Raw genomic sequence first — 25,798 nt, forward strand, 5'->3', positions numbered from 1 at the left:
TCCGGCGTGAGGAGGCATTCCAGATTTACATTTGACAACATGTTCTAAAACTCAGAAAAACTCCGACGTGACTGGGCAACTTGGTTTCACAGTACCAGACAGTGATTAACCGTCCCCGTTGACCGAGGCAACCGAGGCGCCCTTCGAAATAGCAGTAATGGCTGCGCCACCGCGTTGTCGCAGTAGCAACTATAACGTCTTCTTCGTGGCCTCCAAGATTGCTGTTACAACAGCGCACCGGCGGGATTTCAGAGGCTAGGCGCACGCGCCGCATCGTAAACATGGAGCTGCGGCGCTCGTGCACTTGGCGGCGTTGACGTCAGTTGTCAGAAATGCGAAATGAGGCTGGAAGTATGTGTGTGGCTAATTCACGCTGTTTATTTATCGTCTTTATTAATTATTTTATTCTTTTACCACAAAATATGTGCATCATCCCTTTTCGTGCGCGAATGATTTCTATTGCTGCTGCTGTGATCACGGTCATACTTAAAGTACATGTTTGATTTTGTACCGAGCCCCAATTCGATTGGGTGACGGGGGTGCGAGAAAGAAAGAAAGAAAGAAAGAAAGAAAGAAAGAAAGAAAGAAAGAAAGAAAGAAAGAAAGAAAGAAAGAAAGAAAGAAAGATAGAGATATCCAAATATTTTTATTCATGCATGTTAGGGAACCTCTGGTAATTGAAAAAAAAATTACACCATCTCGCACTAAAGGGAGCCATGTGGGGATGCGAAGCAGCGCATGGGTCGACTTGATGTTCCGTTCATCACGGGCACCTTGCCCGATGTTAACGCGCCCTTGATAGTGGAGCACACCATGAAATCACTGTAGTTGCTCATGCTGTTACTCGTCCCGAACTCTTGTCGGAGCACGCTGCGCGATTCATCGCGCGTCTGAAGAATCTCGTTCCCCGACGCCATCACGTGATTGCTGAGAGAGTGTAAGGGGGAGAGGCCCCTGCGTCTTACCCAGCCCCTTATACAGGCCCGAACGCGCTAGCGCGTGCCAGCACACATGGTTTTGTCTGCGTCACGCCAAGCAGGGACAGCATACGGCAGCCCGGGCTCCTAACGTGCTCTGCACGTATCATCATCAAGGCGGTCGAAGAACAAGAGGAGGAAGACTTCTCCTTGGCACGAGTGCGTGCTCAGATGGCAATGTTAGGTGGTAGAAAGCGGACAGTCGCCAATGGAACTACGGACACAGCCTCGAGCAAAAGCTGCTTCGCATCTAAAATATTCCAAACTCGCCACTATGCCGGTTCGCTCTTATTTGTATTCCGGTTTGACACCTAAAATGCGAAAACCTAGATTATTGTTGCAGGTTACTCACAACGTTGGTAAATTGCAGTTCGTTTTTACGGCGCATCTAAGTCACACACTTAAGTCATTTGTATATCAAAATGTATGAGAGGAGGAAGATGAGGAAACGAATGAAAGAGAGGCAGGGTAGTCTGCAAGGCTTGCGTCTGGTTTGCTACCCTGCGCTTCGAAAGAGAGAGAGAAACAGAAGTGGGGATGATGTGTGAAATCGTTAAACGGCAAGTGTGCGTTTGCCACATGTTGAAAAAAACAACAAAATACAGGTGGTTCTTACACTGGGAAGGTCGATAGGGTTTTTTACGTTGTTATCGCAAATAAGTTACGAGAGTCTGATTTCAGAATATATGCTATATAACAGTCTGTTAACTGAAACATGTTAGTGCATTAATGTTGTTTTACCTCTTGCGCGATACGACACTCTATGCACGTGTCGGTATATGGAAACTGCTCAAATGCCATAGCGCCTTGACCTTCTTGCGTCCTATAAAAAGGTCATCTAAGCACACTCAATCTGTCCACGACACACTACAGCTTAGATAAAGCACTTTATATATATATATATATATATATATATATATATATATATATATATATATATATATATATATATATATATATATATATATATATAGTGCAGCAAGGAAGTCACGCTGGCCCCGGTACAATAAGGAACAAGATAGATTTTTTGCAGTATATTTACTGACGTTTCGGCTGGTGGACTGGACCAGCCTTTGTCACACACATACGTCATTTGTATATCAAAATCTGTGTGTGTGTGTGTGTGTGTGTGTGTGTGTGTGTGTGTGTGTGTGTGTGTGTGTGTGGTGTGTGTGTGTGTGTGTGTTTATGCTTAGCACCAACGGATGGGAAGCGCTGAGGACGCCAGAGTTAATTGGGGTGGCTGATGGGTGATAAAATTACATACAAAATTTGAGAACACTAAGCGATGGAGTCAGGGTAAATTGGAGATCAATGGGGCAGGCCTTCGTCCTGCAGTAGGCATAGAAATAGGCAGCTGCTGGTGATTAAGAATGCACTGTTAGTGTCAATATATCAGATGCTACATGCACGCACTTTTAAGGTGCACTAGCGTTATTGATCCTAATCTCTACTCCTCTCCCATGTTGGAGCTTTCTATTCTGGCAAGAATTACATGCAGTAGTAGTAGTGAAAACTTTTTTGTTGAATATAAGGTTTCTGGGCAAGTGGGCGGGGTCGTCAGTCATGGGCTCCACTGGCCTTTGCAGCTCGCTGGGCTTGGTCGAGCAGAGCCAGCTGGCTCTCCCGATCCTTGCTATAGCAAGCCAGGTCTCCCACTACCTTGTTCGAGGCGTTGTCCCCAAAAGGGGAGAATTGATGTTTTGGGGCCGAGATTCGCATTCCCACGTAATGTGGGCGAGAGCCGTTCTCCACACCACGGACATCTGTACGCGTATGTTGTGGGATTTATGTGGTGTTTTCCGTTGTCGGGAAGGGTACGTGTTGGTTTGTACTCGACGCCAATCTCGCGCCTGTACTCCGGTAAGATCCAATTGGGGATTACCGTTTTTGTCGTTCTCCTGTTTGGTTTTCGAGGATGTCGCGTGGAGTTGGGGGTTCCTCGAGGGTTGCGACGGGTGCTCGGATGCTTATTTCGCGAGCAAGCCGGTCGGCCCTTTCGGTGCCCTCAAATCCCGCATGCTCGGGGCAGCAAAGTATTGCGTGTGGATTTAGGACTTGTTTCCCTAGGATTCTCATTGCCATCCTTGGAAAGTCGGTAATCAGAAGGTCCGAGTCTCCCTTTTGTTCTGCGCATATTATCGCCATAGCAACCGCCACCGTTTCGGCCATACTGACTGCTGGGGTTTTTATCGGTGCCGCTACGGTTGTAGCTCCGCCTGTTGCAGCAATCGTGTAACGATTGCCGTGCAATCTGCAGGCGTCGGTGTAGAAGACGATGGTAAATTTAAGTTTGCGCTGCGCTTTCGGTGAAACTGGTCTGACGTATACTGGTCTGGTCTGACGTAAACTGGTCTGACGTATACCTGCAGAAGAGGTAGTGTAACAGAAGCCCACGGTGACTCTTCGTGGGTTACACTGGCGTTTACACATGTTTTTTCTAATGAACATGGTGGTGGTGGTGGTTACGGTGGTGGTAATGACTCATGATGATGTCCAATACTGTGCGCTTGCAGCCCACCAAGAAGATCGGCGACTTCAGCTACATCTTCGAAGAGCAAATTGGTGAACAGTGCTGCTGGCGCTGCAAATACGTGCAGTGCAAAGGGAAGTGCCGCACCAATCGCGATGGCCGCCTGGTGCTTGGACCGACGCAGCACATATGCATGCAGCTTGGTGACAGGTCAGATATGTACGTATGTCGTCTGTGTGCATTACGGTGCCCCAATTGTCAGCCACCGTTTGGCTTTGCTTACTCGGGAGTAAGAGCTTGGGGGGGGGGGGGGGGGGGGGGGGGAGGGTGCTCATTTCTTGGCTCCAGGTGGCGCTGTAGTTGCTCGGGTGGATACTATATCTTATGTTACGTACAACTTAATGAGACCAACAGACAATGATGCCCAGGAAAGTATTGGCGCATTATTTGCAGTCTTTTAACTGCAATGTGGTAATTACGATGTAAATGTTAAGAAATCAAAGTGGACGAAAAGATAACTTGCCACTGGTAGGGACCGAACCTGCAACTTTCTGATAACGTGGCCGATGCTCTAACTACAGCGGCGGTCATCCTCCCGTCCACTTTATTGGATATTTCTGTGCATGTAAACCTGGGTGTGCTACCCAGCGTCGCTCGTATGTGCGACGGCGAGTGTGGAATACTCTTTTGCCGGCTGGCGCCACGTGGCACGTGATCTTTTCACGAACTGGCAGCTGACCAATAATCCCTCGCATACTACCCGAAGGCATCAAGTCTGCCGGAACGAGAGCCTAGCTATGAATGAATAATTGATCAAGTCGCCTACCTTTGTTCATGCGATATATTTTAGTCATTACCGGTACGTATGACAACGTTAATCAGGGTGCTTTATGGGATGTATTGGAAGAAGCTGCAACAAGCGATGACTGTACACAGATTTTGAGGGAGTGTACCGAAGAAATAGTCTGAGTAGAACGGGAAGGCATATGCGAGCTTTGGGGTTCTATGCATTATGCTAGTACACTAGAGCTCTCACTGATACTTCCATTTTTTCGTTTCTTTTTTAGTGGCGTTGTGTGTAATGACAATATCACAAGGTTGTCAGAAAGAGCTTTCTTTCTTTTCGCGGTTGTTTGTTTTTGATTATGTGCGTCTGTTTACTAGTATCTGCAGCACTGAATTTTATGTTACTAATGTGCCATGCATATTTTAAAAAAATTTCGTCCACCATGTCTTCACTTCAAAGTCGTATATATAGACTTTCAAAACGAATACGAAAACAAGCGCCGTTTTGCAAATGTGAAGACGACGTTATAGCTGCATGTCAGAAAACGGCTATCGGATTGTTGTTATCGTTGCAACGTTTGTTTAAATACAGTTAAAACTCGATCGAACGAAACCTTATTTTACTAATTTCATGATCTAATGAAGATAGCTCCATTCCCGGGCAGGTACCCATAGGGTTCAATGTTGTCATCAACACTAATTGACGAAGCTTTCGTGGCACTGAACTTGACATAACAAAGTTTTTCGATAAATAGGTAAGCAAAAATGCAGTGATTTCTTTCCAATTTTTACACAGACGGCTTTTCTTCGGACGTGCGCTGTAACACTATCGCGTTAAAACATCTAGCCACTCTATTCAGGACACTAGTTTTATTTTGACGAGGCTGCACGTTGCAGTCCGTAGCGATTTTAGTTATCAAATGGCAGTTGACGGTAGTAGTTTGTTGTCTTTGCAAATACTCCCACAGGAACACGTTGGTTGCTTACGTTATTAAATGGTTTTTACAACAGACGGCAGTGATCGCCTCCGTGAAACTTTCTTGCTCTGCCTGCTCGCACATTAACTTTACTCGTTCTTCCTGTCTTCGAATATCGGCAGCTTGTCGCGGCTTCACGTGACCATCTACCTGGCGCCTGTGTCGCCCGCCCAGACATGAGAGGAATTCATGCTCGGGCTGCCCTCGCTAACTTCTCACACGCGCAGGCGTGTATTGGTGGCAAATGAAATGTTGCGGTAGCTTTCGGGTGACGCTACGTTGCAATTTTAGGTTTCGAAGTACCGAAAAATTCCTTCCTCGATGTTACGAAGTTCCTGATTTCACGAAATAATTCGAGTGCCCTCATCACTTCGTTAAATCGAGTTTCAGCTGTATTAACAAAAGTATTGTAGCCCCACCAAAACTCATACGAGGCTATAGATAGATAGATAGATAGATAGATAGATAGATAGATAGATAGATAGATAGATAGATAGATAGATAGATAGATAGATAGATAGATAGATAGATAGATAGATAGATAGATAGATAGATAGATAGATCGATAGATAGATAGATAGATAGATAGATAGATAGATAGATAGATAGATAGATAGATAGATAGATAGATAGATAGATAGATAGATAGATAGATAGATAGATAGATAGATAGATAGATAGATAGATAGATAGATAGATAGATAGATAGATAGATAGATAGATAGATAGATAGATAGATAGATAGATAGATAGATAGATAGATAGATAGATAGCGGAGTAAGGAAAAGACCCGAAACAAACCATGCGCACTTTCTAGGAGTGGCTATGAAATATATAGTAGGCCCTGCAGTATAAAGCAAAATTGCCCTTGTTTTGCAGTGTCCAAGTCTCCGCCGGCTTGCAAGGAAACCAAATGGACAATGAAGAATCGACACACTCGATACCGGAAAGTTTCATGCGTCAGCAAGACGAGGAGGAGCGGGACGAGCCAGACGAGAAGAAGCCCAACCTCCGTCAACAAGCTGAACAGGAAGAGCTTGAAGGTAACAAAATATTCGACTCTGAGATTGTCATGTCAGAGCCTGGAAGCCAGTCCGAGCCTTTCGTCAAACGTGAACGCTCGCTGAATTCATCTCCGGAGCACGCTACGTCAGATGGAATGGCGGCTACGGGGGCCTGTGAGCGCGACCATAAGAGGCATCCTTCTCACTCGGGGAACGTCGTACTCGGTGAGCGAGCAAACGAGCAAGGTGCGTCGCTCTGCGATAAGGAAAATGCAGAAGGGCCACTGCAACCGGGTAAGACCGCCTGTCAGGAATACGTGCACATCCTGTCCGAGTCGGAAGAGGATGACGGGACAGAGGACGACCGCTCCGCCGTAAACGCTAGCGCCAGAGAAGTCAAAGATGACGCCGAACAGACGTTCTCGAACGTAAGCGCCGACGTGAAGGACGAGGTCCCAACGGACAGCGAAGGCAGTGGCCATGATTCCGACGAGGAAGATGACGCGGAGCACGGGATTACCGACCGCTCGTTCTTCGAGGAAGTAAACACGAGTCGCAGTCCGCACGCACGTTGCGCGCAGGTGCTGCAGATGACGGACGAAAGTTGCGAACGAGAGATGCGGATATCGCTGTTTCGACAGATGTGTGAACTGCTGAATGCCGAGACGGAACTGGCGAAACAAAGGTGTCGAAACGCGGTCATTCGCGGACGACTGCTCGCGTACCGGCTCGCGGACCTTGAGCCCGAGACAAAGCCCACGTGAACTGTCACTTAAAGCCAAGAAATCGTGCAACGTGTTGCGTTCGAGTCGTGCAGGTTAAATGACATCGGAAATCGTGGCGATCAATATTCGGAAGAAGTCCGCCTCGGTGGTTCAGTGGTTACGGTGCTCGGCTATACTGTCCCGAAGGTTGCGGGTTCGATCCCGACCGCGGCGGTCGCATTTCGATGGAGGGGAAACGTTCCATCAGGATGTTTGCAGACTTGGGTGACTGAATGGTCGATCCTATTTACCTGTGATTACCATGTATGTAGAAATCACAAAAGTTGCACGTAGTTCTAGATACTCGTAATCGAATTTCAATGGCGAAATTGAAACTGATTTTGGCCCTTCGTCAAGTGCGCCGTTTGAGTTGTATACGAAATTCCACTTAGCTGCGGAGAGGTATGCGTAAGTCAGACTGGACGGGGGTATAAATGATATAGCGAGGGGGCATCTGCAAAATGCAAAGAAGGAAAAGACGAGTTTATCTCGTCATTGTAATGCATGCACTTGTGATCATCGACTGGATGAGATTAAGATTTTCGGTAGAAGCGGCAGTACGAATGAGCATGTGATACTTTGGGATTTGACCATGTCAAACAGTGTAAATGATTGCATTTGTGACCTCTCTATTATAGCGTGTATAGTAGAGAGAATGTGTTTATTGATACGCACGTGTAATTACTCATTTCATTATTCTCTTGGCGCCATGTTTATTCTCTTGGTGCTATGTTTTCCTTTTCTTTTCCTGTACTTGTTGAGTGGTTTTGCTGATGAATAAACAGTGCGAGTTCGCGCTTATTACTACGTACCAGTGTTTTCTCTCATTATTATAATTATTATTACTACAGTCCCACCCTGCATAACAACCTTATTCTCTCTCCATCGTACATCTCTCGTTCTGATCATCCCCAGAAGGTGGGAATCATAGGGCGCTCGGCGCACACATGTAATCAATCATTTATTCCCGGAACCTCACAGGACTGGAACAATCTTCAGGATCAATCACGTCCATTGTTCATCATTCTAATTTTCATAACGTTTTAAACTCAAGTGTCCTGTTGTCCTGTTGTGCACGGAAAAGATCGATACAAATTGGTTTTTTGTCCAGTTAGTCAGTACTAAAGACTTAAAACGTTGATACTTCAATAAAATGGCAGCTATACCAACTAAAGCTAAATATAATTAACTCTCTAGTTGTCCAATGCAAAATAACATGTTTGAATAATTCACCGACTTGCGCAAAACAATTTCTTAAAGTGAAAATTTTGAGTGGTTAGCGCCCCTAGCAGGGAAAATGCCAACTAAGATAGCCGACCACTAAAAGAGGAGTCAGTAGCTCCACTCTGCGCGCATATGGATGGAACTCGCCGCGGTTGATTTTTTCGCCCTCTGCGGCGATCGCTGGAGCTTGAGACTTTCCGGGGCCTGGTATGTAACGATGCTTGACGGATAGCGTTTGTTTTGCCATTCGATTCCATGTTGCTCACAGTTTCTGGAAAAAGTGATGCCATCAGAGCATGTTCATTTAAAATGCACGGCTTGCAGCTATCGACCCTTTCGCTGTTTACAAACACAGGTGCTGGATCAGGGGCGTAGGCAAGACGGGGAGGGGGGGGGGTTCAATGCCCCCCGAAACTTTTCAATTTTGCATGTGTATATATACACGCACACACACAAACGCACGCACATACATAAAGTATAGTTGACCCCCCCCCCCCCCCCCCGAAAAAAATTTCTGGCTACGCCCCTGTGCTGGATGGCTTCTGGTTTTGTGCGCCGGCGTAGCCTAGTAGTACTGGCGGGGAACAAAAGCCTTAGCGAGTAGCCCGCACATTTTCAACACTTTTCTCCCAGTGCATGGCCAGACATTTTAAATAAATAATATTCTAAGCTAGACACACAACATTATAAGAGTTAGCGCTTAACTTTAAGCGCCTTGCTTTTAGCTGAAAGCGGAAGAAGAGTCTTTCCTTACTATGGCACAAATTGAAAAACACGCTTTCTGGTTCGGTGCTAGAGAGTGATAATTGAAGTAACCGGAAGTTTCTTGGGGTACAAAACGTGCTCCTGCTATCGCAATCCTGAAACCGACCGAAAACGCGAATACACCTTTTCAAGTTATCACGCCAGGGAGGCGCCATATTGAAATGCGCGCCGTCTAACGTGCAAGATGGGCGAAATCGCCATCTTGGGCTGCGCGTGCTCGAACCGTCGCGCTATCAGCAATCCGTTGGTGCGAGATCCCGGCGTGTCCTTGCAGCTGTCTACCGCTTTCCTTTATTGGCGTACTAAAAGTGTACGGATTATTCATCAGTTTCACACTTCCGCGCATACTCGTTCGCGGCGCGTAAGTTTGTCAGCTGTAAACTAAACACCGCACAATCTTTCTCCTTCACAGATACCTTGACCTACATTCACCCCGACAACGTCGAAGTCGAGGACACGTGTGAGTGGCCCGAAATACGGCGAGTGAACATTGTTTTTATCTCGTTGAGGCGAATGCGTGGGGTCTTCGCCAGGTGTGCAACTAAGAGGCACCGGAGTCGCAGAGCTACGTGCAGTCTGGCTGGGTGGGTCAGTCGATGGCGCACAGTGTGAAGGAAAAAGTCGTGCTGGTGAAGGGGAATGTGACACCGTCGCAAGCCCCCATCGCGCGTGGGTTTCCGCGAGGCCCTCCGGTGAAGTACGGAGCGCGCAGGCTGCACATACGCAACCGGACAAGGCGGGGTTTGCAGCCGTGTCGGCCGCTGTGTTATGGACGATACAGACCCGTAGCCAGGAATTTTGTTCGGGGGGGGGGGGGGGGCACTTGCTTAAACGCATGACTATTTGAGGAAAAAAACCTATTTTTATCATTTATTTGTGGTAAAAACACCTACTTCACAAAAATTTTGGTGGAGGGGGGGGCCTAGCCCCCCCCCTCCTCCTGGCTACGTGCCTGAGACGATATGAAAGGCGAATACGCAGCATTCTTACGAGTTACTAGTTCAGTCATCAGTGTCTTGTGTACCTTTCTTTCCTATCCAGAATGCTGCTCGGGAACGTTGTTGTCGTCGTTTTTCTTGCCGCCAACGAAATACCGGGAACAGAGGCGTGACCATGGCGACACGCGCAAGTTCTTCAGATTTACTGAAGCCACCCACTGCTGCCGCAATTCAGGCGACGAAGGAAAACGATGCAGCGCGAACCTGCCACGCTTGCACTGATCGCGTGGCGTACTGTGCTGCGGACACAAGATTGCACCTAAAATATTTTTATTCCGCTGCTTGTTTGTTCACCCGTACATAGTGATGGCCAGATGACTTGCTATGCGAATGCAGTAGATTTTCTGCCATGGTAGTCACTTCGTATCGGAGATAGGCGCATAACACAGTCACACAAACGTGTACCGAAGAAACATCAATACAGCAATGGCATAGCCCAAAGCACGATGGCAACACTGAGAGCATACCCTCTACCCCTGCAGCTCACTTGTTCGAGGCTGCTCCTGTGAAAAGGTGTATAGGTGAAGCTAGTTTTATTGTGCTTGACGTGACTACTGCTAGAATGAAGGCAATGTTGTCAATCCGTGGGTTTCCTGTTCCGCGCATGCATCGCGAAAGTATTTTCTGAGCCACGGTTCTTTCGATCCGGATCGAAATACGCGATCGGGATCTGTTCCTTTGAGAAGCTTGCGCATATGAGCATATAATGACTGCCAAAATATCCATATTGGGCGCGATACAGATAAAAAGTGCGCTGTGTGACATAATACCCATATGTAAACGTTCGGAAAAGCCGCCAATGTTTCGTGGTCTCTACGTGTGACCCGCGCATCGCTGCGGAGCGCAATGTCGCAATCTGTCGCAATGTACGCAGATCGGTCCCCGCCGCCTGGCGATATGCAGAAGCCGCTGTCGGAAGTTACGTCAGTTACGTTCAAGGGGTCATGAAGGACCCCTTGGGCTTGTTGGAAAAACATATCCTGCGGAAAGCTGACACGGCTATGAACTGCTCTGCAAAATATTACAGTCGTGCGCGCCGCGTAAAGGCCACAAGCGGAGCGCGAAGTTGCCGTTTTCTCAGGCGCCCTCTTTTCAAACGGAGGCCGATTCTCACTCTCGTCGGTGGGCGCGGCGTCTGCCCGTTGACGTCGCAAGAGACATAGCATGCTTATTGGCCGATAGCCGACGTAAATCGAGAGCGGCTATCGGATCAGATGCGCTTCTTGCCACGGGGTGCCGCCACTTGCCGGCGCCTCCGCACTCCTCAGTACACGGTAGCAGCACTCGCGCACGCGAATCACAGCGGGAGAGCGATCGCGTTTCATGACGCGCGCTGACGCAACTTCTTTCCCCCGTGCCATCCCTCCCTGTGTAGCTTCCAGTGCGCTCGTCGGCACGAGAAAAGAGAGAAAGCGCTGGAGCGTGCGCCAAACCCCCGTAACTCCGCTGATTCTTGACGGATTCGAGAAATTTTTGCGGCAATCGATTCGGGAGGCAGTAACTCCGATACTGAGGTCATTAGATCATTACTTGGAAAAGTGGTTCATGACCCCTTTAAACTGAAGCACAGAAGCCTGTTGTACAGATAAGAAACTTCCTCATTTTATGTGATGTCCAAAGAGAAAAACATTAAAGGTATACTGGACAAAACCTTTTGCCTTTCAACCAAACTGAAAAATTGTGTGCTGAATTCTGTAGACACAAGCTTCATTTCACACAGAAACTAGTGAAAAATAACGAATTTAACGTGTTTTTCATAAACAGCCGCGTCTAGCGGCCGTGCCATGAACTAGGAGGTTACGTTTGGTGACGTTTTATGTACCCAAAACGGGCATGCCAGCCGATGCCCGCGTCTCTGAATACGCTCAGCTCCAGGGAGTCATACACATCCGGTGTCCCGGGTGTCAACAATGCTCCCGAGTGTCATAGAAAGAGGGGCGCACGTCTGAGCGCCTTTGTGGAAGGGGGAGTGTTAGATGCAAATGAGAGGTGTAAAGGACAGGAACACGCGCACCCTGCATCGTCCGCGGTGGATTTGACGCCACGGGTCGCGCTGGCGTGCTAAAGATCATCCAGAAATACAGCTAACTGTTCAAAAATATGTGAAATAAACTCGGGGTAGTCGTGTCTTCCGAGTATAATTTCAATGTTTCCGTGATTTTTTTCCCCGATTTTTGTTCTGTATTCCTTTAAGGAGCCCCATTGAGTGGAATTTTGCTGCGTACTGCTTCCTCGGGGTTTCCCGAATTGCACTGACTAAACCCTGATTGACGAAGCCTGCGCCAGCGGTGCGCTGGTAGCGACAACATTGCCGTCGTTGTTAGACGGAAATGCAGCACTTGCCCTGACCGTGGTCTCCGCGTAACCTTGCGGTGTGTATTCCACGCGCTGTGCATAATATCACGGTGTGATACCCTTCCTGGTCAGTGTGTGGTCAGTGTGAAGTATAGATCGCGTGCCCTGACTGCAACGCGGACAGCAGCCGAACTAGGGCCACAAACATCCACCGGCAATGGTAATCTCATCTCATCGCCTCCCACGCAGCGCAATGGAAACGCGAGTCCGAGTCCCGACCACACTGCTGGTGAGTAAGTATGCGCGACAGGCACTTGTATATTTAAACTCGCGCACGCGAATCACAGCGGGAGAGCGATCGCGTTTCATGACGCGCGCTGACGCAACTTCTTTCCCCCGTGCCATCCCTCACTGTGTAGCTTCCAGTGCGCTCGTCGGCACGAGAAAAGAGAGAAAGCGCTGAAAGCGTGCGCCAAACCCCCGTAACTCCCTCATTCTTGACGGATTTGAGAAATTTTTGCGGCAATCGATTCGGGAGGCAGTAAACTCCGATACTTAGGTCATTATATCATTACTTGGAAAAGTGGTTCATGACCCCTTTCAGTCATGAAGGAAAGAACACTAACGAGAGGCCCTGATGTCACATTTGTGAAGCCTCCACATCGCAAACACCCGCATCGCCTCCTAGCGAAGGAGCAGCTAAACATTTCGCGTCGTTTGCAAGCGCATGCGTGCATCGAACGAGTCGCGAAACTTTTGCCGTCCTTTCTTTCGCCGTGCCAGCGGCGCAGTTGATTCACGCGTGCTGCTCCTTCTGTGTGTTCTTTAGGAAAGCTACGCAATACCCTGCCATTGCGTATACCCGGTGCAAATCGTATGCACTGCGGAAAGTGCCGGGTGTCACTTCTCATGTGTGCGTACGTTCGCTTCATTACTGATCACTAATGCATGGTATTTGCATGCGAAGCTCTCGGATGTGCGCTCTGTTGCTTCTTACTCATTGCGTCAAATCGAAATACACGTGAACTTTTGTTTTTGGCGTCTGACGCGCCGTACATAACATGCGTCGAAGGCATCGTATCGCGTTTTCAGAGGCTGTGTCGTTCATGCGGAAGTGCAATAAACTTTTGTTGTTGTTATCGGACTACATGATGTATGTATTGTGCGGAGTGCGCTCGCTGCGTGCTAGTAGTCGTGTGTGCACTGGAATTACAAACTTTACGTGCACGATCGCGTATACAATACACTGGTGTCCTCTTTTCGACGCGAAGTTACGTCAACTACTAGAGAGAGATAATAAAACGAGAGAAAGGCAGGGAGGTCAACCATAATTGTAACATCCGGTTTGCTACCCTACACTAAAGGGAGGTTGGCGTTGCGCCGAATATAGCTACTACGCTCACTCCATATATACGTGCAAAGAACCGCTAAACGGCAAATAGATTGGGAAATCGGGTTACGAGAAAGGCAGAGAAAGGTCTAACGCCCAGCAGAACGCGTAAGTCACTGCTAGGTGAGTTCGAATACGATGAGGCAGGGGCTGAATGTTTTTGATTACGGCATGTACCGGTACTTTCTGTACTGTTGCACAAAAACGCTCCACGTAGAATTTCAGCACGCGGCGCTCGGGCCTGCCACGCAGGAACAGTCTGGTTAACGCCTGCTTGCAACATTTCCCTGCATGCAAACCGCACAATACGCTCGAGGTTTACGCCGGGACCAGAAATCTGCGCAGAAGTGGACGAACGCGCAGAGCACGCCGCGGGGCGTCTGCTGTTTTGTTTGCCCCGTACCGGTTTGTTTGCCCCATAAATTGGACGGCACTTGCGCCACACTTTTCGCAATGCATTGGGATGCGATAGGGCCTCTCCTTTTTTCTTACTCCATGGTCCCCGCCGCCTGGCGATATGCAGATGCCGCTGTCGGAAGTTACGTCAGTTATGTTCAGTGACTCACAGCTGCTGCGGAGCAGCGAAGGCCATATGTTCGAAAGCAAGCCGTTTGGCGGTTCTCCGCTTCGCGCTTCTCCGACGAAGTGTCGTGCTGCGATTCAGAAGCGAGGAGGAGCACGCCGTCGCTGCAGTGAACTTACATCACGGCGACTGTGAAGCTATGGACGAACGAGAGGTGCCAGGAGGCTCGGGGGATTCCGACCCGGGCCTACAGCAAGCCAACGCCTTGTTACCCGTGCAACTCGTGCCCTCGCGGCGCGGAGGGTTCAAGGCGAAGCACGGCGGCTTTACGTTTAACATGGTAATGAGCAAAGGCAGTCGACGCCACTGGCACTGCGACGTGCGAGGCTGCAAGTCTCGGCTCACGACGGACGAGTATGGCAGCGATCACGTAGTGTTCAAGCTTACGGCGCACAACGAAGACGTTCATCAGTGGGCGGCCAAGGAGAAGAAGCGAAGACGTAGCGAAGCCACCTACAGGCAACAGGTGAGGTTTCCGTGGTTCTCGGGCGGTTCTGTTTTTCGAGTTTGATTGCAAATCGTGCACCTGAGTGCGTAGTGTGCAGTGTCAGTATATGATGTGCCATGTGACATGAGCTCGTCGTGAAGTCGCTGAAGTCGCCGTCGCGCTGACTCGCACACCCACCGAGCTAGTGGTCTTATAGTTTCGAAGTCAATGTAGCCAGGATTTTCAACTTTCTGGGGGGATTTGACCGGGAAATGGAGTTCAGGCGTGAGGAGGCGTTCCAGATTTACATTTGACAACATGTTCGAAAACTCAGACGTGGCTGGTCAACTTGGTTTCACAGTGCTAGACAGTAAGTAGCCGTTCCCGTTGACCGAGGCAACCGAGGCTCCCTTCGAAGTAGACTAAAGCCCCTTTAAAGTAGACGTGATGGCCGCGCCACCGCGTTGTCGCAGTAGCAACTACAACTTCTTCTTTATGGCCTCCAAGATTACCACAGCGCACCAGCAGAATTTCAGAGGCTCGTAAACACGGAGCTGCGGTGCTCGTGCACTTGGCGGCGTTGACGTCAGTGGCCGTGCAAGAAATTCAAAAGGAGGCTGAACGTGCGCCTGTGGCTAATTCACGCTGTTTATTCATCGTCCTTATTAAAGGGGTGGTGCCACCAAATGTGTGGCTTGCGCGTTTTTTGCTGTAAGCGTTTCCTATAGCTCCAGGAAGCATGATGCACGCACCAAGATTCATGTATTCTCGCTAAATAATTTAATATCGCCTTTTTATTTGGACAACTTTCGGTTTCGGTTTCTGGGCGCCGAGGTTGGGCAGTGACGTGGAAGTGTAGGAGGCGTGGTCACGTGACCACACAAGGCTGTGACGCACATGGCCAGGAAGCGATCGAAACTCGGCGAGTGATGTAGCAACCGATGCTTTGCCGGTACTATAGTGAACTAGAATATATTCTAGTTCACTACAGCCGGTACGTACGTTGCGGAAGTGGCTGAGGTCCGGAGGTCACTCACGTTACTACAGCAGGTCTGGTGTGACGTCACTACAACTTTCGTTGCCCATCCTACAGATCTACGTCAGTGTTGGCGCGCTAGCGATGGGTTTCGATCGGAAGAATGAGCATTTAGGTACACTTTGGAAGTGAATTAAAATATATTATGAGACGACGCCCAGTTCAGTATGCGAAAGGCTATATTTCAATGTCCAAAGCGGCGCAGCCCGCGTGACAGACGAAGATGATGATTACAATGGTTTCTGTACAGATGAAGATGAACTATATAGACAGCGCTCACACTATTTTCCCCCTTCGCGAAAGCGGGCAGCAGGTTAAGGGTAGGAACGCCGAATATATGGTTTCAGGCGAGAGACATGAGCGATCTCGGTGCTGCGGCGACGACGATCAGTAGCCGCGCTGGCTGGAGCGACGCGATAGTTCACGGCAGATGTCCTTTCCAGCACGGTGTATGGACCGAGATATCTATGAAGAAATTTTTCACAGAGCCCAGGCGTACGAACAGGTGTCCACAGGAGGATTCGTCGCCTGGACGGAACGAAACAACTCGACGTTTCGCGTCAAAACGGACTTTCCTCTTGTCCTGAATGGTAGCAGTGTTGGCGCGGGCAATTTCACGGCAGCGGGCGACGCGAGCAGCGAACTCTTCTGGAAGGGACGAAGATGGAACAGAGGGCGTGGATAAAAATGTGGTGTCCAGAACAAAAGTCGGTTCACGGCCAAACACGAGGAAAAACGGGCTGTAATTCATCGTGCGTTGTATGGCAGTATTATATGCAAACGTGACGAAAGGGAGTACAGTGTCCCAGTTTTCTGTGATCTGGCTGAACATACATGGATATCATGTCGGACAAAGTTCGGTGAAAACGCTCTGTAAGACCATTTGTTTGTGGATGATATGCTGATGTGGTCTTATGTACGGTGTTAGAGGACTGGAGGACTTCAGCAAGAACATGGGAAAGAAATGTCTTGCCACGGTCACTAAGGAGAACACGAGGGGCACCATGGCGCAAAATAATGGCGCGCAGGACAAAATCGGCTACTTCCGAGGTAGCACCAGAGGGAAGAGCTGCCGTCTCCGCGTAGCGAGTTAGGTGGTCCACGGCAGTAACAATCCAGCGGTGGCCGGCTGGCGTAAGCGGGAGGGGTCCGTATAAGTCGATGCCCACGAATTCAAGGGGAGCGGACGGGCACGGCAGAGGTTGTAAAGGGCCTGCGGGAAGAGATGTGGTACGTTTTCGGTGTTGGCATGACGCGCAGGAACCGACGTACTTCGCCACACTTGTTGAGAGGCCAGGCCAAAAGCACCGAGTTTTGATGCGCTCGTAAGTCTTGTGAAAACCCAAGTGGCCAGCTGTCGGGTCGTCGTGCAGGGCTTGTAAAACCTGGAGACGAAGTGAACGAGGGACGACTGGAACCCATTGGTTACCGAGAGGGTGGTAAATGTGCCTACATAACGTTCCATCTCGAAGGTTAAAACGGTCAAGCTGTCGTCTTAAGCGGCTGTTGGGGGCACGGGATAAGCCAGTAAGCCGATCGATGATTGTGCGGCAGTATGGATCTGCATGTTGGAGCGAGGTGAGATCTGTGGATGAAAGAATGTCCACTGAGGCAACGGACTCTTTCGGACTACCGGCCGTCTGCTTGGTCACTTGGCTGGTCGGTGATGAACAGATTGAAGGCGACACTTCGGCGCTTGGCGAGATCGGGCACCGCGACAAAGCGTCAGCATCTTGGTGTTGCCGACCCGACCTATATGTGACACTGTAGTCATACTCTTGCAAACGCAGTACCCAACGGCCAAGGCGTCCCGACAAATTCTTGAGAGACGATAACCAACACAGAGCATGATGGTCAGTGACGATTGTGAAATGCCGGCCGTATAAATAAGGGCGAAACTTTTGTACGGACCACACGACGGCGAGGCATTCTTGTTCGGTGATGCTGTAATTTCGCTCAGCAGGAGAAAGAGTGCGGCTCGCGTAGGCCACGACTTGTTCTTCGGAAGCGTGGTTCCGCTGCAGCAGGACGGCACCGATGCCATGTCCACTTGCGTCAGTGTGTAGGACAGTAGACGCTGCAGGGTCGAAATGCCGAAGCACTGGCCGCGATGTGAGGCATCGCTTGAGAGTGTGAAAAGCGGCTGCGCATTCATCCGACCAGACAAAAGTTGCGCTCGCGGTCAAAAGCTTGTGCAAAGGAGCTGCAATAGTGGCGAAATCACGCACAAAGCGGCGGAAGTACGACGCTAAGCCGAGGAAGCTGCGAAGGTCTTTAGGTGTGGTTGGTGTAGGAAAGTGCAGTACTGCAGCAACCTTGTCGGGATCGGGCTCAATGCCATGTCTGCTGACAACGTGACCTATTACCTTGATGCTGCGGCTGGCAAACCGACACTTCTTAGTGTTTAGCTGGAGACCGGCCTTAGCTAGACAGGTCAGAACTTCGTCTAGCCGTTCCAGGTGCTGTGAGAAGCTGGACGAAAAGATGACGATGTCGTCCAGGTAGCAAAGGCAGGTCTTTCATTTTAATCCACGCAGTACCGTATCTATCATTCGTTCGAATGTGGCTGGGGCATTGCAGAGGCCAAAAGGCATTACATTGAATTCAAAGAGTCCATCAGGTGTGGCAAATGCAGTCTTCTCTTTATCGGACTCGTGCATCGGGATCTGCCAATAACCAGAGCGCAAGTCGAGGCTCGAAAAGTACTCGGCACCTTGTAAAGTATCAAGAGCGTCGTCGATCCGAGGCATAGGATAGACGTCCTTACGAGTAATATTGTTCAGCGCTCTATAATCAACGCAAAATCGCACTGAGCCATCCTTTTTTTTAACGAGCACAACAGGAGAAGACCACGGGCTTGCCGAAGGCCTGATAATGTTGCGTGCGAGCATATCGTTGACTTGTTCTTCTATAACTTTGCGTTCAGAAGCTGATACACGGTAAGGGCGGCGACGAATGACACGAGATCCGTCTGTGTCGATGCGATGAGCGGCCACTGTTGTTTGACCCAGGCCATCGGAACAAACGTCAAAGCAAGCGTTGTGTTTCATTAATATGGTCAGCAAGGCATCAGTCTGGGTCGGATTGAGATCTGTACTCAAGGTGGCCTTTAGAGCACGCGATGAACCTTCCGCGGGCGTACACTGTGGAAATGACGAGGCAGTTGAAACAGTAACGACACATACCGGTGCGTCTTCGGTAATGCTGGCAACAGTAGTCCCCTCTGGCAGCAGTAGGGCTTCTGGCGTCGTGTTGTAGGCGGTGATGCTTGCATAACCACGTGTGAACCGCACTAGACAAGATGCGATGGCGATGCCTCGAGAAATACAGCGCTGGCAAGGTGTAACCACCGCGTCGCCATCTATAATGTCTCGTGACCTGATCGTGAGTACACGTTCTTGCCCTGAAGGCAGGAGAAAATCCGCAGCTGTGACAAGGTTGGGCAGTGAAAAATCGGCAGCAGAAGAAAGCTCAGTGTCCGTAATACGAATGAGAGGTTGACCGCACGAAATGACAGCCGACGAAGCCGATAGGAAGTCCCAGCCTAAGATTATCTGATGAGCGCATGAAGAAAGCACAGCCAGCTGTACATGATGGCGGACTCCGTCGATGAGAACGCGCGCAGTACACTGTCCGGTCGGGCAAATCGGATTGTCATTAGCGCCGCATAACAGGGGACCGACATAAGGAGTTTGCACTTTCCGTAGACGAAAACACAATTCGCGGTTAATGACTGAAATTGCGGCTCCAGTGTCTACAAGGGCGTCAACACAAACACCTTCCACACAAACAGGCAGTAGATTTGCTGGGCGAGACGGAGGAGTTGTGACGTTTCGACAACGAGCAGTTTCCCCTCCAAAAACTGCACCTTCTAGTTTTCCGAGTGGCTGTCCAGAGAGATCGGAGCAGGACGCAAGGGTGATGTCGTACGCCGAAATGGTGACGGAGAACGGCGGCGAGGTGAACGAGAAGGACGAGGCATGGCTTGGGACAGTGGAGGTGAGGGCGACCGACGTGAGGAGGATGGATACGGCCGGTGCTGGAGCGTAGGCATCAGATCTTGGGGCAAAGTCTCTTTCATAAGCAGAATAGCCACGTCGTTCATCCTGCTGACGGCGGCGGCAGAAACGGGATATATGGCCCCGTATGCGACAGTAGAAACAGACGGGGCGCGAAGGACGCCAGGTAGAGTAGTGTGACTGCACTGGTGCCTGTGCTGCCATCGACGCCAAATGGTCGCACCCAACGTCCGCAGGCGCAGATGAGATTGGTGCAGGGGCCCGTGATGCAACTTCTGCGTACGAAGGCATGCGAAAGGGTACAGGAGACGGGGCACGTGCGACGCTTGTCATCGATGCCAGTTCGTCCTTGATAATTTCACGCAGGTTGGGAGGAGGAGAGCGGACAGGCGAAGTGGCTGTGTTGCCCGGAACAAGGCCGTGAAGTTCCTCTCTGACAATGGTACGGATCAGGGCTCGCAATTCATGTTCTCCAGCAAAACGAGCGTCAGAGGAGGCGTGTGGAAGGCGCATGGAATAGAGCACGTCCAGGCGTTGGCATGTGGTGATTATGTCCTGAACTGTATTTGGGCTCTGAATGACGAGGGCATTGAAGGCCACAGAGTTCACGCCTTTTAGTATGTGACGGATGCGATCGGCCTCCGTCATGTCACTTTGGGCACGGCGACAGAGAGCCAGAACGTCTTCAATATACGACGTATATGATTCGTCGGGCCCTTGGATGCGGGTTGCGAGCTTCTGCTTCGCTACCTCAGAGCGTCCTGCAGATGTACCAAATATCTGACGGAGTTGTGCCGTGAAGGCTGCCCAATCAGGAAAGTCACTTTCATGGTTGTAGAACCAGGTTTTAGCTACTTCCCTGAGGTAAAAAGGAACGTAGCGTAGTTTGTGGGCCTCGTCCCAATAATTACAAACACTGGTTCTGTCATAATTATCGAGCCACTCCTCGACGTCTTCACCGCGAAGGCCGGAAAATACCGGAGGGTCTCGTTGCGACGTACTCACTGTGTAGTTAGGCCCAACTGGCTGAGCAGAAGCGGTTGCGGCAGCGGAGGCGTTGTTTTGTGCCATCACTGTCGTTTGCGAGCACAACCGTCGACCAGACCGGAGCTCCAGGGGTGACCGGTAGAGCAAGAGGACGTGGGAACCTCAGCACTCTCCACCACTTATGAGACGACGCCCAGTTCAGTATGCGAAAGGCTATATTTCAATGTCCAAAGCGGCGCAGCCCGCGTGACAGACGAAGATGATGATTACAATGGTTTCTGTACAGATGAAGATGAACTATATAGACAGCGCTCACAATATTCTAAACGTTTGCTGTGTCCGACCCTTCGTGTGGAATGTCCTTGCATACAAAGGAAACCCACAACAGGCTTGTTATAGCCTCGAAATTTGATGGCACCACCCCTTTAATTATTTTATTCTTTTACCGCGAGTGGACACTGATATCTATCTATGTGTGCATCGTCATCTTTCCTTGCGCTAATGATTGCTATAGCTCCTGCTTTGAACGGTCATATTTAAAGTACATGTTTGATTTTGTACCGAGCCCCAATTCCATTGGGTGACCAGGGTGTGAGTGAAAGAGAAAGAAAGAAAGAAAGAAAGAAAGAAAGAAAGAAAGAAAGAAAGGAAGAAAGAAAGAAAGAAAGAAAGAAAGAAAGAAAGAAAGAAAGAAAGAAAGAAAGAAAGAAAGAAAGAAAGAGAAAGGAAGGAAGTAAGAAATAAAATATTTTTATTCATGCATGTTAGAGAACCTCTGGTAATTAAAAAAAATATTCTGAACTCTCCACTATGCCGGTTCGCTCATATTCGTATTCCGGTTTGACGCCTAAAATGCGAAAGCCTTGATTATTGTTGCAGGTTACGCACAACGTTGGTAATTTGCAGTTCGTTCTTACGACGCATCTCAGACACCTATATACGTTATTTGTATATCAAAACCTATGAGAGGAGGAGGAGGAGGAAAAGGAAGGGAAGAATGGCAGGGGAGTTTACCAGGCTCGCGTCCGGTTTGCTACCCTGCGCTTCGAAAGAGAGAGAGAGAGAAGCGGGGATGTTGTGTGAAATCGTTAAACGCAAGTGTGCGTTTGCCGCACGTTGAAAAAAGACAAGTGGTTCTTACACTTAGAAGGTCGACGGGGGTTTTTACGTTGTTATCGCAAATAAGTTACGAGAGTCTGATTCCGGAATGTATAGTACATAACAGTTAGTTAGCTCAAACATGTTAGTGTATTAATGTTATTTTACCTCTTGCGCAATACGACCCTATATGCGCGTGTCGGTGTACGGAAAGTGTCCAAATGTCATAGTACCTTGACCTTCTTGCGTCCTATAAAAAGGTAATCTAAGCACACACAATCTGTCCACGACATACGAGGGTTATTCGAAAAGTAAGGGCCGTTTGGTACCCCAAAAATAAATATTCGTTAGTAAAAGTTTTTATTAGCTGGTTTAGTTTAGCACAAAGCTACTTCACTTTTCTACGCAATCGCCATTAAATTCTAAGCACTTTTCGTACCGCTGCACCTGTTTCTTTAGTCCCTCTGCATAGAGTTCGCCGCCTGAGAGTTGATTGGGGTGGCTGTTGGGTGATGAAATTACATATACAATTTGGGCGCGCGAAACGGAATTAGGGTAAATTGGCGATCGATGGGGTAGGCCATCTTCCTGCAGTGGGCATAGAAAGAGGCAGCGGATGGTGATGACGAATTCGGGTGCATGTGTCAATAAGTGGATGCTACATGCACGCACTTTAGGATTGTTGTGCCTGGGTGTTTGGATCCATCCCACCGCTGCAAGCAGTTGTTGCGACCGGTACTTAGATCCGTCCCGCATCGGCAACCATGTTGTTGCTACGATAGGGCAGCGTCGTACCCGGACTCCGTTTGGTAGCGTAGTCGAGTCTCCGGGTTGAAGAACTGATGCTAGCAAGATGGGAAAGCAATAACAAGTTTACTGGCACTTTTCGTACACTCAATTACATCATGACAAGGTCAGAGTTCAGCGACAAGCGAATTGGATGAGCCTGTTACCGAGGGCTCAGAGCCCCATTTCTCACTTAGCACCGTCGTTTTAACCCCTCAGGCTGGCTCCTCCTTCTTCATGACCACCAATCACACACACGACCCCACCCACCATGGCACAGTCCATTTCACTGTCGCTGAGGGGTCGTTGCACTCTTGAAGCAGCAAGGGTCCGGTGGTTGACGGCACGCATGTGGGGAAGCAGGACAAGAGGTTCCTCGGGCTTACTCCTCCGATTCTTCCTCGAAGGCAGAAAAGGGTCTGCGGCGACTCCTGTCAAAACATACAGGTCAGGTCGCTTCGGCAGCACACCAAGCCAAGCCCAGGTCGCCCATTGTCTGGCTTTGCCGTCCCCGACTTTGAGGTCGATATTCTGCCCATTGTCGGTCGCTTGCCGCCCCGGGAACTCAGTTTCCAGGAAGGATGCAGGTCTTCTAGCAGTGTGAGAACGCCTCGCCCGCCGATTCTGATGGCCAGCGCGTCGGCACCTACTGCCAGTCATAACAAGGATGCACAGAGGAAAGCAAAGAAAGACGCGCAATATAGCGGTATTTAACGTCTCCACCGCCTGCCTCCTCCCTCGTTGGTGCTTTCTATTTTGCCGAGAATTACCCACAGTAGTAGTAGCGAAAACATTTATTGATTGTAAGGTTTCCGAACAAGTGGGTGGGGTCCTCAGTCCAGGGCTCCTCTGGCCTTTGCGGCTCGCTGGCCTTGGTCGAGCAGAGCTCACAACCCTTGCTAGCAACTGCGAGGAAACAGCGCGCAAAACGGGACTAAGTCGAAAGAACAAAGAACACAACACAACGGGACTCTAGTCCCGTTGCGTTGGGACTGAGTTCAGACTAAGTCCCGAAAAACGCAACTTAGTCCCGTTTTCCCCTCTGTTTCCTCGCAGTATCATGTACCAACACACTTGAAGACACGCTTGCTAGCAAGCCAGGTCTCCCACTGCCTCCTTCAAACGTTGTCCTCAAAAGGGGAAAATTGATGTTTTCCCTCCCACGTAATGTGGGCGAGAGTAGGCCGTTCTCCACACCAGGTTCAGCTGTGTGCACACACTTTTGCTAATGAGCTTGGTGGTTGGTGGTGGTGGTGATTATGACGATGACTGATGATGCACAATATTATGCGCTTGCAGCCCACCACGAAGATCGGTGACTTCACCTACATTTTGGAAGACCACATCGGCGACCAGTACTGCTGGCGCTGCAAGTACGTACAGTGCAAAGGAAAATGCCGCACCAATCGCGATGGCCGCCTGGTACTCGGACCGTCGCAGCACACATGCTTGCAGCTGGCTGACAGGTAGGATGGTCACGTAACGTCTGCGTGCGTTACGACACCTGAACGGTCAGCCACCGTTTGCTATTGCTTACGCGTGAGTAAGAGAGTATAGGGACTCACTTTTTGCCGCCAGGCGGTGCTGTACTTCCTCGGGTGTGTATTCTTCATATATGTTATATGACGTGCATCCTAATGAAACCAACAGACAATCATGTCCAGGGAAGTATTGGGGCATTATTTGTGGTATTGTAACTGTAACGTCGTAATTGGGATATAAATGTAAAAAAAAAGATCAAAGTGGACGAAGAAACAACTTGCCGCTAGTAGGGACCGAACCTACAACTTTTGGATAACGTGTCCGATGCTCTATCAATTGAACTACAGCGGCGGTCATCCTCCTGTCGACTTTATTGGATATTTCTGTGCATGTAAACCTGGGAGTTTCACCCAGCGCCGCTCGTGTCCGTGACGTCGAGTGTGGAACACTCTCTTTCGCCGGCTGGCGTCACGTAGCACGTGATCGTCTTACGAGCTGGTAGCTGACCTATAATCCCTCGCATACTACCCGAAGGCATCAGGTGTGCCGGAACGCGGCCCTAGCTATGAACGAATAATTCATGAAGCGGCCTCCGTTTCTTCACACGATATATTTTATTTATCAGCAGTGCGTATGACAACGTTAATAAAGGCGTTTTGTGGTATGTATCGGAAGAAGCTGGAAGAAGCGATAACTGTACGTAGCTTTTGAGCGAGGTATACCGAGGAAATAGCCTGAGTAGAATTCTACTCAGACTATTTCCTCGGTATACGGGTTTCGGGATTGTGTGCATTATGCTACTATAGGGCTGTCAGTGATACTTCCATTTCTTCGTTTCTTTTTTAGTATCTCTGTGGCATTATGTTAATGACAATATCACAAGGTTATCAGAAAAACCTTTCTTTTCATGTTTGTTTGGTTTTGATTATGTGAGAGTTTGCTGGTATCTGGGGCATTGACATTTACGTAACTGTTGCACCAGGCATATCAATAAAAAAAAATCACAGCATATCCACGGAGTGAATGATGATGAGTGGGCGAAGCTGCGGAGGTTCATCGGTAAACCGTGAATCTTCCGTGAATTCTGCCCAGTACATCATCACCGACGTGAGATCGGGCGCGTTTATACTAAAGGTTCGATGAGTTATGACGACTTGCAGCTCACTTTAATTTTACATGTACGCTGTGAATTTTCATTGTTTAGAAAACCATTGCTTTAGAAAACATCTGGCGTCTTTCGTTAAGCAGCTGGCGTCTTTTCGTTTTGCTTTAGAAACATCTGGCGTTCTTTCGTTTTGCTTTTAGAAAACATCTGGCGTCTTTCGTTGGTTTATTTCATCAATCAACGGCGTTTTGAACAAAATTTTTATTGTTTAATCACGCACAGGAGAAATCTCACCAGGCACTACCTTGGAGGTAAACAATGGCTGCTAATGGGAATGAGAGACAGAAGAAGTCGGCTTTTAGCTAACACTTACACTTCTACTTCTACTAACGTTTCCTACTGGAACATGCCAATGGCTGCTGATGGGGAATGAGAGACAGAAGAATTCGGCTTTTAGTTAACGCGCACGCTGCGAATTTTTTATTGTTCAACAACGCACAGGAAAAATCTCCCACCGGCACCACCTTGGAGGTCAAGATCTGGTACTAGCGTTACGACTAGTTACGCACTACTACGACTACGAGGGACGAACGGGTGCCGCCTTAAGGAGCTTCGCCCCTAA

General features: G+C 49.2%; 2 protein-coding genes and 1 long non-coding RNA gene across 7 annotated transcripts in view; 2 read left to right on the forward strand and 1 right to left on the reverse strand.

The window, feature by feature from the left end:
- Positions 1-25,798, forward strand: part of LOC119396556 (uncharacterized) — a 317,806-nt gene that overhangs the window by 720 nt on the left and 291,288 nt on the right. For 2 of the 4 annotated variants that reach the window (XR_007416603.1, XR_007416602.1), the window contains exons 2-3: positions 3,494-3,669; positions 6,093-7,034. Coding sequence is in view for 1 of the 4 variants with exons in the window: in XM_037663818.2 (XP_037519746.1) it covers positions 3,494-3,660; positions 6,093-6,981 (1,056 nt within the window). In the remaining 3 variants the exon portion in view is untranslated. Of the gene's footprint in view, positions 1-3,493; positions 3,670-6,092; positions 7,784-25,798 lie in introns of those variants that run through there. The other 2 variants (XR_007416604.1, XM_037663818.2) reach the window with 2 other exon arrangements.
- Positions 7,142-25,798, reverse strand: part of LOC125759035 (uncharacterized) — a 49,868-nt gene continuing 31,211 nt past the window's right edge. Inside the window, exon 3 of the long non-coding RNA XR_007416605.1 lies at positions 7,142-7,232. This is a non-coding gene — a long non-coding RNA (uncharacterized LOC125759035). The remainder of the gene's footprint in view (positions 7,233-25,798) is intronic.
- Positions 14,362-25,798, forward strand: part of LOC119397593 (uncharacterized) — a 38,845-nt gene continuing 27,408 nt past the window's right edge. The window contains exons 1-2 of one of the 2 annotated variants that reach the window (XM_049417138.1): positions 14,362-14,702; positions 23,889-24,055. In XM_049417138.1, the coding sequence (XP_049273095.1) occupies positions 14,376-14,702; positions 23,889-24,055 (494 nt within the window). In that variant the 5' untranslated portion in view covers positions 14,362-14,375. The remainder of the gene's footprint in view (positions 14,703-23,888; positions 24,056-25,798) is intronic. The other variant, XM_049417137.1, reaches the window with a different exon arrangement.

This window comes from Rhipicephalus sanguineus, chromosome 6 (assembly GCF_013339695.2).
Source record: "Rhipicephalus sanguineus isolate Rsan-2018 chromosome 6, BIME_Rsan_1.4, whole genome shotgun sequence".
Classification (NCBI taxonomy): Eukaryota; Metazoa; Arthropoda; class Arachnida; order Ixodida; family Ixodidae; genus Rhipicephalus; species Rhipicephalus sanguineus.